Here is a 15,987-nt window from a genome sequence, read left to right on the forward strand (position 1 = left end):
AGAAAGAAAACTATATTATTACTATACTACTAATCTATACTACTAACCATTATGCGCCCCTTGTTTTATCTTTAAATGAAAATATTAAGTATTAAGGTAATAATATATATTTTAAAATTATTATATTCATACTTTATACACTTAACTTAAAATAATTATATTTATTAAAATTTTAATATTATTTAGTTTTTAATCTTTAAACAATAATTATTTATAAAAAATAAATAAATAATTTCAAATAATATAATTAGTTCAATATTTTATCTCTTTTATAATAACTAAATCTAAAAAATTATAATTTATAATTTTATGAGAATATATTTATTGTATATTATAGTTTTTTAATATATTGTTTACATCATTTTTTCATTGTAATAAATATTTTGAAAATAAACATGGTCTGCTACTAGTGTAGTACTTGCCTATAGATAAATAAATATAGTTAATAATAATTTTAGTTTTATATGTAAATGCAATGATTAATTAATTGTATTTATTTTAAGTTAAAAATATATTAATATTGTAATTATGATTTGTGCTCTATTGTACTATGAAATTTACCAAACGATAAATGATTAATATATTTCATGTTATTCATCTTGATAATGACAGGAGAAAAGTGGTTGGAATTAAAAAGGGTTTCAATCATAAAGCAATATTTAAAGATGGAATATTGAGAAATTTAAAATGCTTCTATGAGAAGGGCTATTAGTCATTCTTGAATACATTTTTGATATATATAAGAAAATAATAGTAGAATTTTAATATAATTAATGTGTTTTTAGAGGAGCTTTATAGTCAAGGTTTGATGAAGATTATATAAGTGAACTTTCTATTTGTGTTATTGTTATAAGACTTTTAAGGGTAGAAAACTCTTGAAAAAAAATTATAACTATAGAGTGTAAGATATTATTGTTCTTTGGCCACAATATTGTAAAATTGCCTATTTATATCAATTCATATATATACTATTTTTTATGTATTAAATAGTAGCTAGGAAAAGAGGAGTTGACCCAAGATTACAATATGTTAGAGGCCAGCCAATAATCATTCAATAGTAGTCCATCCTATTCCTTTTCTAAACATAAAAAACAAACCATGTTCACAAATAAGATAAAAATCCTTCCTACTAATAATACTAAACTGAAAAACATAGTAGCAACTCATACTATAGGTTATGCTATAATTTTTGCAATGTTTCAAATTATACATATTAGACCCACTGGACACATAGTTTATAAAATACAAAATCATAACAAAAAAATTAAAACAAAAGCTTAGGGGCTAGCTCCCTTCTTTGTCACATGGGTCATTCTTAACAACCATGTCTTCCTCCTCCTTCATGGGTTTGTCTAGTAGGGTCTTACACCAATGGTCCACTAGGAAGCTATAGAGAGAGAGAGAGAGAGAGAGAGAGAGAGAGAGAGAGAGAGAGAGAGAGAGAGAGAGAGAGAGAGAGAGAGAGAGAGAGAGAGACAGAGAGAGACAGAGAGAGAGAGAGATATTTCACTTTCTTTTCCCACATTTTTCTCCTCATTATTAACCTAAAAAAGATATAGAGTTCTGGCCACCGAATATATTACCTTAGTGCTGTACTTAGCAAGGGTCAAATTGCCAATACAAGGTCTTTTGGTTCTCCACAAGTTCATGCAAGGTTTTCTCTAGCCTATCCATCCTAGTTTTACTTTTATCTTTCTCATGGGGGGTCCCTCTTCCTTCTCCCCACCCACCTCTACATTCATTGTAGAAGAAGTGATATCACCACCCAAGCTCTTGTCTAGGGAAGGTTTACCTTCAAGGTTATCATAAACATGGGATGAGCTAGTGCTATCTTTACTCTTGGAACCAAGGTGCATCATTTTCAATTTCATCTTCCTTGTAGGCTTGGTCTCCACCTTTGTAGATTCATAGCTCACATCCTTTTTGGGTGGGGCTCTAAATTTTTCCATTTTGAGTCTCTTTCTTGATCTCCTAGTGACTTTATTGCTTCTACTAGTATCAGTATCTAGTCAATAACACTAATATCATTCCTGATACAAGGGGAATTTTTGACAATAAATTTCAAGGCCAACCTAGGTCTCAGGTTGCTAGAAACCTAAGGGGTAGAAATGGCTAGGGGGTCAACAATCAAGGGTGGGTTGAGGGCTTGGTAGAATTTGTAGAGCTTGAACATAAGGTCCTGGTGAAGAATTTTAAAAGGTCACCCTTCTTCCCTCTTTTTCCAGGTGTTAAAAACACTATCTTCCACTAAATGTAGAATGATATGGGGAAACAAGATTAAATCACTATTTCAAAAATGTTTTAAAATTGGATACTGGTAATAGTAAAGCACTTGAAAAAAATCCTCAAGTGTGATGTATCATGTGATAACATAGAAAAAGACATTGCAGAGCTTAGGAAGATCCTCTTTGGAAAAGATGCCATGAATGTGCATTGATTTCTCCTTAGAGTGGAAGAATTTTTGCAAACTCACCTCATCCAAAACTCTAGGTTGCTTATGCCAACTCTTTTCCTTGATAGATAGACTACCCACATTTGCAATGAGTTCCTTTGTGATTTAAAAATAAATCCCATTAACATTCACCTTTTTGTTAGCCCAAGAGTATACAAATTGCATGGACACATGATCGTGAAACCCTTCAATACACTCCATGAAGGAAAAATGATATCCTTCCCTTGAATAAACCCATGTTGATTCACTATCCTTAATGTAGTCCTCAAACTTATCTAGCTCAGTGTAGTTAGATTTAGTACCCATGGTTCCTTCCCCAAGCCTAATTACAAAACCCTCAGTATCCACCAACATACCCCTATTGGAGGTAGGATCCTGAATAAGAGATTTTTTAAAACTTTATCAATGTGAATGACCTTATGGTAATAATTGATCACTGCATTATGATCACAATGCATCACACTTTCCAAACAAGACCTTATCTTTGCACGTATGAAGAGTACCTTCCCAACTATGCTCAAGGAATGCTAGAGGTACCACCATCCCATTCTATGATGCATTAGAAATTTGAAATTATGATCCTTTAGTGTGCCTATCCTTCATGGCTAATTTTTTGTTTGATAGATACCCATGGAACTTCTTTTCACCTTCATCATAAATGTTTCCAGTGGGCATACCATAAAGGATAAAAAATTCAAAACCCTCCCTTTCATTAATTTCATCATCACATTTAACCCATAATGAATCCTGCCCTCCTAGCTCAATGAAGACTTGCCACCTATTATAACCCTTCATATGGTGCCAATATATTTTCTTTCACTATCCATCTGAAGTTGGGTGAATAGTTGGATCTAGATAACATCATCCAATTTTTGCATCCCATTAAAAAATTGTCCTATCCCTCTCAGGTAATTAGCCACGATGTTTCCTTCCCAATAGACATGGTCCACCGTAACCTTCAGAAGTCTACTGATCTATTTACAAATTTCTTGGATAATTGATCTAATCATCCAATTTCTATTTCTATCACCTTTCAGAGCTTTAATAAATAACACATAATCCCCTTTGATAGCTAATGTTTTCATTCTTATTGCTTCCACTATATTCATGCCCCATAGAAGGGCCAAGGCTTCTGCTTAATTATTTGATCCACTTCCATAGCTTCCCACATAGGAACCAACAAGCCTTCCTATTTCATCACAGATAACCCCACCAGCCGTAGTCCTTCCCTCAATTGTAGATCCATCAAAGTTTAGTGTCATCCATCAAGCATGGGAGGTTGCCACATCGTGTTGCATCTGGCATTGATTTTGGTATTGTCAAATTTTACCACCCTTTGGCTAAGGTACCATGAGTTTGCCCATTTAGTATCATAGTCACTCTAAGGGTTTATAGAGAGTCTCATTAATCTCCATGGTGTTAACACCATACTATATTATCCACAAGTATGATTCATTAATATAAATAAATTCTTAAACATAATTAAAAATATATAATCCATAAACATATTTTTCTTACCTTCTTCTTTTCTTGGTCCATGTGACACTATCCTTTGTCAATCCTTCAATGAATTATTCCTTCTAGATTATCTCAACTCTATATTTACTCTCTAAATATTTTCTAATGATAAGGAAAGGATAAAATATAATTTTTGTATTTCTTCTTTTCTAAGAGTCACAATCTTTCATCATACAAATCCATTGAAAAGTAATAACACTTTATAGTTATAATCCATTCAAAAAGTTACAACATTTCATATAACTAAAATCCTTTGGAAAAGTCTCAATAGTTTATAATCACTTTTTATTTGAAGAGTCGGTAACTATTCATAATTATGACCCTTTCAAAGGTTCACATCCTCTCAACATCATTGATTCATTTTGAGAAAGTCACTTTCTTATTTTCTTCATCTTGATTTCCTCTTCCATTATTCCTTTTGGAACTCCTATCTTCTCCTCCTTTTTATATCTTGATTTTAAGGGGTCATATGCATTTTTCAAACATCTCTTGACTTTTTCATTGGATTTAGTTAATTTATATTATTCTATGTTATATTAGTTATTTACTTCTTCATTTATATTTCATTATCATTTGTTATTAAATTCTATGTAAAAAGTTAACATACTTTCTACAATATTGTCTCTATATTTAATTTTATTTCTCTATTTAATCATTGAAAGTTTATTATTTTTTAAATATTTAAAATATAATACTAAATATTATTTCATGATAATATATATTAAATAATAATAATAATTTATTTCTATATTTTAGTATTAGTTTTAATATAACTTTACTATCATTATTTATTTAATAACATTGTATTATCTAATTATTATTAAAATTCTATTGTCAAATGAGGGGATATGAAAATGAAAAAAGTTTTCAGATGTATTTGGAGTTGAAGTTGTACATCTAAGATGATTTATTTAATAACATTGTATTATCTAATTATTATTAAAATTCTATTGTCAAATGAGGGGATATGAAAATGAAAAAAGTTTTCAGATGTATTTGGAGTTGAAGTTGTACATCTAAGATGATTTAAAAATTTAAGAGGAATGATAGGTTGAGGAGAGAAATTTTTTATGGAGGTCATTCACAAAATCATTCTAACTATACATTCCAAGCGTCATCCTTATTAACAGATTCTTTAAAAACCTTTCAACATCATCAATAGACTAAAAACAATTTGACCACACACACAAATTTCATTTACATCTATTCAAAAATAAATATCAAACATAAGCAAACACGTCGCTCCCGAGTGAATAGTTAATTCACTTAAATCCTCCTGTCATTAATCCGTTAACACCTTTCGAAAGCTTCTATTCAGTTGTAACAATTAGTTTGGTTGGTTACTATAATATCAGTTCTATATCTTCCCTTGAACCTCTCTATATAATCACGTTCCTCCGATCAAATCTTATTAAGGAAGTTTAAGGAATCATATATTACTGAACACGTTTAGTGAAGAAAGAAAAGATGTAGATATTTGTGAAAACCATGACAGGGAAAACAATCACCATTGAGGTGAACAGTAGCGATACCATCGAGAATGTGAAGGCGAGAGTTAAAGTGGTGTTATCAATCGTACGAGATTTGAGTTTTTCTAAATATCCTTCCTTTTGATAATTTGGATTTTAATGATATTGAATTTTGTTTTTGATGTTGTCTCTGTCTCATAGTTAAGGGATTTCAGCTTTCTGTAAGAATTATTAAGTTACTGTTAATATGTTTCATTGCTTGTGTTGTTCCAGGGGGACGTCCCAACAGATCATCAGTGGTTGGTTTTTGGTGGGAAAAAAATGGAAGAAGGACGAACTCTTGCGGATTATAATATCCAAAATGAATCAACTTTGTATTTTATGTTTGGATTAAGGGGGGGCCTTTCCATCAAGGTGAAAACCCTACCTGGTAAAGAGGTTGATCTTAATATTGAACCCACTGATACCGTCCAACGGATCAAAGAGATGGTCGAGGAAAAGGAGGGAATAACACCACTACAGCAAAGGTAGAAAGCTTTGTTGAGATAATTGCAGCTTTTTTAGGAGTTTCAATTTCATGGTATTTTATAGAATTGAAAGAGGTAAGATATATGGTAAGGTGTTAAAACAACAAAATATTACTACTTGTTGATCTTCATGATGAATATTGTCCTGCAGGCTCATATATTCGGAAGGCAAATGAATGATAATGCTAAACTCGAAGAATATGGTGTTAAGGGAGGCTGTGTTCTACACCTTGTACTTGCTTTGCGCGGTGGCTGCTAATAAAAAATTTCAGAGTTATATATCAGTTGGACGGCTTGAACATTATTTACTAGGGCTTAATTTTAGATTGTCAGATTAACTACTGTTTTTTCAAGATTTTCAATCTTAATTTATCCCTTAGAATGTGATGTTTAAGAATAACCTGCACCAGTGATAATAGCCATTTTCCTGCTGCAGCTTTAATGGTGCTGTTGAAATGGCAAAAGTTATGAATAAAACATTTACGCTATTTTGCTCGATGATTTACTTTTTCCTCTGACAATCTTTAAATCTACATGTTACGCATCGCGATGTTTAATTTTCATATCTGCTTGTCAATGCAGAAACTAATAAATATGAATACAGCATTCATTTTATTTCAGATATTGATGAATAAGGAAGAACAGGTATCTGCGCGAGAGACCTCAATTCTTGTCTTCAGGATGTGGTTTGCACGTATATTCATATCTCAGTATCCATTTGGACGTTGACATAAAAATTTGTTGAGAAGTATTATAGCAACGTACAATATGCTAATCGAGTTAAAAAGTTAATTATAACCGTGCGGAGAATTATGAAATATGCTGTAATGTATTAGTGGTGTCAAACAATTAAATCTACCTTGAATTGGATATATCGATCATTTTTATCTCATCCGCAAATGAATCCAGACCAAGTGCAGCATAACTGAATGGCGATGCACTTAGTAGAAACAAACCTAAGTGCACTAAATAGAAAATTTATTGCTGCGTTGGCATTAGTATTCATTAATGAATGTTCAAAGAAACGTATGTGTGAATGTTCCTGAAATGTTTGAACTTGCTTGATCTAGCCGTTAAGATTGTATAAAGTAAATTCTAATGGTAGTTTTTCTCTACACTCTTTTTCATGAGAAAAAGAGTTCTATAAGAAAACCAAGTAGATCGCCAAAATCAGGAGGAGATATCAGTCACCTTGTACAACTTTAAGACTTTTCCCCTTGTTTTCTCTCTTATACACATCTTAAATGATAGGCATACACTCCTCAACTAGAATTGTCATTCATTTTGTCTTCCTTCAAAAAATAAATGAAAAAATAGTACTTGTCGTTCAAGCAATGTGACCATAAAAGCCAGAGCCTCAATACTCCAACTGTATCTTGAATAATACTAAATAGAGCTGCAAGAGTTAGAACAACAAATTGTATTCGCGTTTCAATCTTGGCTGCACGTGACCAACAACATATGAACCATATCAACCACTATAAGTGAAAAACTTCTCTTAAGTAGTGGAAGAGTGAGACTTCTTACAATGGTAACAGTTGCACACATGCCACAATAGAAACCAATGTGCACTCACCATGGCCATCCCTTCTAACATTACAGTTTGCCTACAAACTAGATATGCATCAGAATGTGTTTCTAAACAAAATGCTCTAAAAACAGGTAGTTAAAATTTCAATTAGGAACTTTGAGTTTTCTTATAATTTTATTTTTCAAAGTTTCTTTTGAAAAGAATTACAAAACCATTCAAAGAAGCCAGTTTGACAAGAAAAATCAGACCAAAGAAGTGATGCATAAAAATTTCCTATTTACGAGGCTTAATAATAATAACATTGTGATCACCAACTTGGTCCATAAAAGGCTAAGTTTTGTTGGAGTAACGGAATTCCATCCCCTTCCCGATTACTTTCCCATCCCCACTAAGCTTTGGGATTTTTTGCAATCTTGGCCAACTCTATACACAAATTCTCTATTTGCTAATATATGGGTCATTATACCAGCCATTGTCATTTGATCTACTTGGTGGGATAGAAATAAAAACGATATTTTGAAAGGTTGTTTCTACTATCCGAGTGTTTCAGAAAAGGTTGGTTTCTTCAATTGTGGAATCATTAAATTCATTATCTTCCAATATTTCCTCGAGTTCTTCTCAATTCTCATCTTGGGATAATGACAAGAAGAAGCATTCACTCTTCTTAATGGTATTCAAAGTTCAATTCAAATAGGTTTTTTGGGGATCCATATGGAGGGGGATTCTCAAATCATAATTCAAGTTGTTCAATAGAGATCATGTTAGAATAGAAATTATATTATGTTCTTCAAAAGTGTTGCTCATTGTTAGACAAGTTTTTCTTTTATGTGATTTCTCACACATATAGAGAAAGTAATAGGTTGGCTAACTACATGGAAGATATGACAATTGATAAAGATCTGGTGAATATTTTTCCTAATTTTTAAAATAAGGTTTTATTCCCTGCTCCTTTTCATATTGTTGATGAGGAAGACACATGTGCCTATTCAGTGTTCTGGACCAAAGTTGTAAAGGTTCGATAGCGATTATGGATTATGATGTAAATACTTCTTTAATATTAACAAAATTATTGGCTCTTTATGCCTTTAGTTTTTAAAAAAAATCAAAAATCAAAAATTGTGTTCATTAAAAGGAACAAAATCCTTTAAAATGGGAACAATAGCATTTACCATGTTAGAAAGGAAATGGTTGCCATTGCACCAAAAGATCAACTTGTTAATGTCAAATACAACCAATAGTATTATACAACCACAGGAGGTGGTTAAGCCATGTCACAAACCTTACGAGGGATGCTAGCCCACTACCAACAACCCCCTCCCACTGTGACTCATCGTGGCTTGTAAGATTCGAACTTGTGATGTTTGATACAACCAATAGTCTTATACACCTGCATGTGGTAGTTAAGCCATGTCGCAAACCCTATAAGGGACACTGGCCCACTGCCAAAAGTTAGAACAGTGATTTACATCATGTAAATTGTTGAGAAAAGACTAGAAAACACTTGCCAATAAATGCCTAGATATTATGAAAATAAAATATCAAAGTGGGTAAAGAACATCTTTGGTCAATAAAATAGAAACATTGGAGAGATCTATAGAAGAAAAAGTAGATTTTATCAAAGAAAATAATAGTTTATACTTTTCAAATTTTAAATATTAACATTTTGAAGGCAAAATCAACATTGCAACCCAAGTTGAATCTATGTCTTCCTTTGAAAAGTCTGATGTTAGATATGGTAAAAGCTTTAGAAGTTAAGTCTAAAAGCATGTGAATTGTTCATCAAAATGTCTAAAGAGATGGTGTCACAAAGCTATAGAGATTGACAAATAAAATTTGGAACCGTACACAACGAGTTCAACTTTTTTTGTTAGAAATGTAGTCTTGGGAAAAGGAAAGCAATAAATTATTTGCAGATTGTGGGAAAATAGATTCACAAGGAAGGATTCAAAATATGGACTTCACAAGAGGAGCTTTCAAAAAATTTAGTCATACCAAGGTCAATGTTTGATGTTCATGCACATGCTAGCTACCTTGCAATGATTGCATATGTGTGCATGCTAAATGTGGAGCTAGCTATAGAGAGTGCACATGAATTATTCAACCTATTAGAAATTTAATGTGGTTGGTTAGTTTCCCATGGAGCTAAATGCCTACCTACCCACCTAACCCTCATCAATTTGGTAGGTGAGTTTGAAATCCAAATGAGAGGGAAAACATTTTGACAGAAGGAATGAATTTGATTCATTCGATGAAAGAAACACATTAAAGAGTAGAAGAAAAGTGCAGAGCAAAGCACAAAGTAGAGCAGGAAGAAGATCAAAAGATCAAGTTAGAGTTTAGAGAATAGAAGGAAGGTTTAGGAAGAAGATAGTATTTGCAATAGCATGGATCTTGACCACCATGTTCTCTGTGAGTGTGTATTGCTTTGTCATGTGAAGTAGTGATTGCTCTAGGCTCATTATATGTAGCCTTTAGAAATGTAACTTTAAGTTTGAGTTTAGTTTTATCAATTTGAAGTTTCTAATGTTTTGTGGTTGAAGCTAAATACGCCTAGATTTTGTAATAGTTTAGCCTAGTTGAATAGAAAGCAAGAAAGAAAGTAGGTATACAAATATTTATTATCTCCTCTCTCTTTCTTATTGTATGGTATTTTTTATATGAGAATTTCATACTTGGAAGCTTCATTGTTATGCTCTTTGTGTTTTAGTAGGGGAAATTTTTAGACAAGAAGTCTATTAAAAGATCACTCAATTTTTGTAAAATGTGTTGTCTTTACTAAGTCCACCAAGTTTCTCTATTCAGTCCTTACCAAGTTCACTCAATTCCTTGTTATTGACTAAGCTCACTTGGCATCCTCTATGTTGAGCTCTACCTTGTAATAGTAACCGAGCTCACTAGGCATCCATTCTACTGAGCTCACTTGGTATACATTGTGTCGAGTTGCCCTCTTGCTGCTGAGCTCACTCAACTCCTTCACATGCCAAGTAACTCGATACCATCTCCTTGCCACTTGGCATGGGCTCTTGTGTCAAGGAAAACTATCACTTAGTATTGTTTGTTGGCAAGCAACTTTTAAGGGTTGTGATTTATTTTTCACATGGTATCAAAGCTTTGTGGCTCCACATCCATAGTAGGTTAGGGCATTTGTTTTTTCTAGAAAATTGACATGGCAGGAGATGCAGGAAAGATATGGCAGCAGCCAACATCTTTTAATGAACATAATTATGATATATGGGCAAAGAAGATGAAAACCATAATTGTAGCTAATGACTTGTGGGAATTTGTGATCAATGGATTCAATGATGTCACAATCCCAACACTGCATGCTACTCTCACAAACCCATAGAAGACTTAGTTGAAAGAGTCAAGGACAAAGGATACAAAGGCATTAAGTTTGATTGAGGCAGTAATGATAGAGATAATCTTCCCTAAGATTGTAGCAACAAATTACGCAAAGGAAGCATTGGATATACTTGAGACTAACTTCAACAAAACTGATAAGGTTAGAGTAGTGAAGCTACAAATTATCAGAAGGGAGTTTGAGAACCTTTAGATGAAGGGAAATGAACCTATTGTTGTGTTCATCTCATGGATCTCCACTTTGATAAAGCAGCTCAAATCAAATGGAGAAGATTATGAAGAGTACAGGATTGCAGAAAAGATATTGAGGAGTTTACTTTAGAAATATGACAACCTGGTGATGTTCATTGAGGAAGCAAAGGACCTCACCACATTGACCATGGATGAGTTGATGGGAATTCTTCAAATCCATGAGCACCGGATCAATAGATTAGCAAAAACTTCCCAAGAGTAGTCTTTCAAGGCTCAAGAGAATTAAAGAGGTAGGGGGAAGGGAAGAAATGGCTCTAGTAGAGGCTCAAGAAATAAAGATTGTTAAAGGAATGGTCAAAGGAATGTTGGTGCAGAAAGCTCAGGATGAGCAAGCAACCAAGAGGGAGCAAACACCTCTCAAAACAACTCTGGAGGAGGTAAAAATAATTATAACTTCAACAAGAGAAATGTTCAATAGTACTACTATCATAAGTATGGGCATTATACAAGTGAATACTGGTACAAGTAGGGTGATAAGTCAAAGCAAAATGCAAATGTGGCTAATGTGAACATGGGAAATGCAAACAATCCCATAGCCTTTATCATGTGCAACATTGGTGAAGAAGACAACCCTGAGGTCTAGTACCTAGTTAGTGGTTGGAGAAACCACATGAGTGGTAATGAAACTTTAATTTCTTTTATTGATAAGACTTTTAAGTCTAAAATTAAGATGGGAAATAATGGAACCATTTCCATAATGGGAAAAGGATCTATCATGGTCCACACCAAGCAAGGTGAGAAGAAGGAGATGTAAAATGTATATTTTTTCCTTGGTATGAAGAAAAACTTGATGAATGTTGGATAACTCATTCAAAATGGATACAAATTACTAATGCAAAATGATAAGTGTGTCATCCATGAAAAGGATGGGAGTAATAGATTGCTTGTAACACTCTAGATGACAAAGGATCATATGTTAACTTTGAGGATAGAGACATGCTTCTCTTCTCAAGTCAGTGCTACACCTCCCAAGCATGCATGTACAATAGTACATCATCTGTCAGTTCTTAGGAGCATGATTAAAGACCCCTCCAAGATTTGGCATCTCAGGTATGGAAATCTTGGCTTTGTTGATTTAAATTTATTGTCCAAGAAAATAATGGTATATGGTTTTCTAAGCATAGTATATTCATATGACAAGTGTGAGGCTTGCATTTTGGGTAAGCAACATAGGCTTCCCTTTAATACTAAAAATTCTAGAAGGGCTAGGGCACCATTAGAGTTGGTGCATTCTTAACTAGTAGGTCCTATACAAACTACTTCAATTAGGGGGAGTTCTTATTTTATGAAACTTATAGATGATTTCAGTCATAGGACATGAGTGTATTTTTGAAGAACAAACCTAAGGCATTTGATAAATTTTTTTGAATTTAAAGTGCTAGCTGAAAAGGAATGTGGATGTGTTATGTAAAGGTCCTTAGATCAGATAGAGGAGGGGAGTATATCTCCAATTTTTTTGTAAATTTTTGTAGGAAGAATGGCATAAAGAAAGAGCTCAAAGCCAGTTATACTCTACATGAAATAGGAGTGGCTGAGAGGAAGAATAGAACCATTTCTGAAATGGAAAGAAGAATTATGAAAGAAAATGGATTTTCAACTGAATATTGGGGAAATTTTGTAGCAACAATAGTGTACATGATCAATAGGTATCCTACAAAGTCAATTTGTGACAAGAGTCCTCTTGAGGCATGGTCAAGGAACAAATGAATAGTTGAGCACTTCAAAGTGTGTGGATGTGTAGCATATGCACACAAGTGCCTAAGGAACAAAGGAAAAAGATAGATGATGAAGGAGTGAAGTGCATCTTCATGGGTTATAGCTCAAAATCAAAGGCTTATAGATTGTATGGTCCTATCACTAAGAAGATCATCATTTCAAGAGATGTGAAGTTTCTGGAAAATCAATCATGGGATGGCTTGGCTAACGCATCTTCAAGAATTTTGAGAAAATTGTTGAGTATTGATGTGGAAGAGGAAAAAATTGGTGATGAGAAAGAAGATGGAGCATCAAACCTTGAAAATTACAGGCAATGGAAAAAAGGAAAGCAACCCCTTACGTGTTGAGCAACAACTTCAAGCACTTCAAGACATCCCCGAGTTATTATGCAAACTAGTAGCAGTAGCAATACTAAAAGTTTAGATCCCAGTCTTGCTTCCCTATTACCAAGAAATACTAAAAGTCTAAGGGAGATATGACAAGATGAAAGGTATGAGGGAGGTTATGATGAGAGTGTAAATTTTGCATTATTTTCTAACAGTGATCCAATTTATTTTAAGGAAGCTATGAAGAAAGAGAAATGGTGTAATGCCATGGATTAGGAAATAGGTGCTATTTAAAGAAATGAGATATGGGAGTTAACTACTTTGTCTCCCAAGAAGCAAGTAATTGGAGTGAAATGGGTTTACAAGACCTAGTGCAATGCTGAAGGAAAAATAGATATGCATAAGGCATGTTTAGTGGTCAAGGGGTACAAGTAGTAGTATGACAGAGATTACGATGAAATATATGCCCCTGTTGCAAGAACGGAAACCATACATGTGGTAATAACAATTTCATCCCAACACGAATGAAAGGTGTATCAAATGGATGTGAAGTTTTCCCTCTTGAATGGTGTATTGAAAGAAGAAGTCTATGTGGAGAAGCCACCTAGTTATGAAGTTTTGGGTGAGGAATACAAGGTGTATAGATTGAAGAGTGCCCTATATGGACTCAAGAAAGCTCCATGGGCATGGTACAATAGGATTGACTCATACTTGATGAGCAATGGCTTTAGAAAAAGCGATGGTGAGCCCACTCTCTACATCAAGGTAGCAAATGGTAAATTATTGATTGTTGTCATTTATGTTGATATCTTAGCCTTCACTATAAATGAAAATTTTCTAATTGGTGAGTTCAAAGAGGGCATGAAGAATGAATTTGAAATGACACATGAGTAAAAGCACAAACCTGTGTCACCTTTTATAAAGAAATAGGATATCAAAATGTGATAGTTCAACATTAATGACAAAAAAAAATGGCATTTGTGTTTAGAATATGAAGAAAATGTAAACTGATGAAATGCATGGAATCAGATGAATTTTAAGCCTATAATTTTTTTTTTTTTTGAGTAAGAATTTATTCATTTTATTTTATTTTGAAGTCCTTTTTTAAACTATAAAAAGTATAGGGTGCAGTTCCTGTCAAACAAGTATATGGAAATCATCTTCTTTTGTTCTAATTTGAAAATATCTTAAGAGGGAGTAAAGAAAATTTAATAAATGAAATTAAATTAATTCTTTACTCTAACACCCCCCTTAAGATGAGCAACAATGCAACTACAAACAATGTAGAAAGAGCAAGGAAACTATAATGCAAAGCTTAAAGAAAAATTGGGTCCCGGCAATAAGGCCTGATGAGGTACCCAATAACAACTAAATCTCTATGAAATAGAGAAATAGAGAAAACCTAGTGGGAAAAACTCTACTCCAAAAAGAGATAGCAGTAAAAGAAGGAAGGAAGGACTCATCATCGAGACCCCCCAAGGACAACTTCCTTCACCCCAAGCATAGAATGCAGCTGAAGATACCGTGGGGATGCAAAAGGTTTAATGAAGATGTCTGCAACTTGCTCAGTAGTAGGAATGTACTCCAAGGTCAAGGCACCATCCTGAATGAGATGCCTGATGAAGTGCATGTGAAGGTCAATGTGCTTGGTTCGCTGATGCTCAATAGGGTTGCATGAAATGTGTATAGCACTCTGACTGTCACACCATAGAAAGGTGGGACTATCAGGAGGAAATCCAAACTTTTTCATCAACTATCAAAGCCACAAAACCTCCTGACTAGCTAATACAGCTTCCCTGTATTATGCCTCTGTAGATGATAATGCATGAGCATGCTGCTTTTTGCAAGATCATGTGATAAGACCAGAACCAAGACAAAATACAAAACTAGAAGTAGACTTGTGATCATCAATGTCACCAGCCCAATCTGAATCTGTGAAACCAACAATGTGAGGATCTCTTGATGTGTAGTGAATGCCATAACATGTTGTACCTCTAATATAGCTTAAGATATGTTGTACCACAAAGGAAATATCAGGATGTGTGTGTGTTTCAGGTACAAAAAACTACCCACAAGCTATCTATATAGAGTGGAATCCATTATAGGAGTAGAGCAAGTAGTAGATAAAACAACACCTGACTGAAAAGGTGTAGGGGTAGGCTTGCAATCAAGCATGTCGAATCTTTGAAGCATATCAAGAGCATACTTTTGTTGGAGTATGGCTATCCCATCTAAAGACTAAACAACCTATAGGCCAAAAAAATAGTGCATAAGTCCAAGATTTGTCATCTAGAATTGCTCTCTCAATGCGTGTTAAACACTCTATATCATGGAGACTAAGCTTCCTATGATGATGAGGTCATCAACATAAAGCACAAGAATCAATAAGTTAGCCCCATGATGCTTAGTGTAAACTATAGGATTGGAATGACACTAAGTGAATTGTGAAGCAAGCAAGAAGGAATACATCTTCTCATACCAAACCCTAGGAGCCTATTTGAGACCATATAAAGACCTCCTAAGCTGGCATACCAATGAAGAGTCCTGGACAAAACCATGAGGCTTCTCCATGTAAATCTCCTCATGAAGGTCTCCATGCAAAAAAGCACTCTTTGTGTCCATCTAAAAAACTATCCAACCCTATGAAGCTATTAGAGAGAGTACAAGGCAAATAGAATTCATCTTGGCAACAGAGGCAAAGGTCTCAAAGTAATCAATACCCTCAACCTATGAAAAACCCTTTGCAACAAGACGTGCCTTGTACCTATCTATAGAACCATCTGTAGCATATTTGGTATGGTACACCCAATGACACCGAACCAACTTTCTTTCTTTC

The 15,987-nt window shown here is 33.9% G+C and overlaps 1 protein-coding gene across 5 annotated transcripts in view; it reads left to right on the forward strand.

Annotated features, from left to right (window-relative positions):
* Positions 1-15,987, forward strand: part of LOC149536689 (ubiquitin-NEDD8-like protein RUB2) — a 231,204-nt gene that overhangs the window by 189,175 nt on the left and 26,042 nt on the right. For 3 of the 5 annotated variants that reach the window (XM_089803010.1, XM_089803012.1, XM_089803013.1), the window contains 2 exons: positions 5,444-5,530; positions 5,713-5,853. In XM_089803010.1, coding sequence (XP_089659136.1) covers positions 5,444-5,530; positions 5,713-5,853 — 228 coding nt within the window. Of the gene's footprint in view, positions 1-5,443; positions 5,531-5,712; positions 5,967-6,117; positions 6,215-12,378; positions 12,384-15,987 lie in introns of all 5 variants that reach the window. The other 2 variants (XM_089803009.1, XM_089803011.1) reach the window with 2 other exon arrangements.

This window comes from Cupressus sempervirens, chromosome 10 (assembly GCF_028749045.1).
Source record: "Cupressus sempervirens isolate cs-2001-9-10 chromosome 10, ASM2874904v1, whole genome shotgun sequence".
NCBI lineage: Eukaryota > Viridiplantae > Streptophyta > Pinopsida > Cupressales > Cupressaceae > Cupressus > Cupressus sempervirens.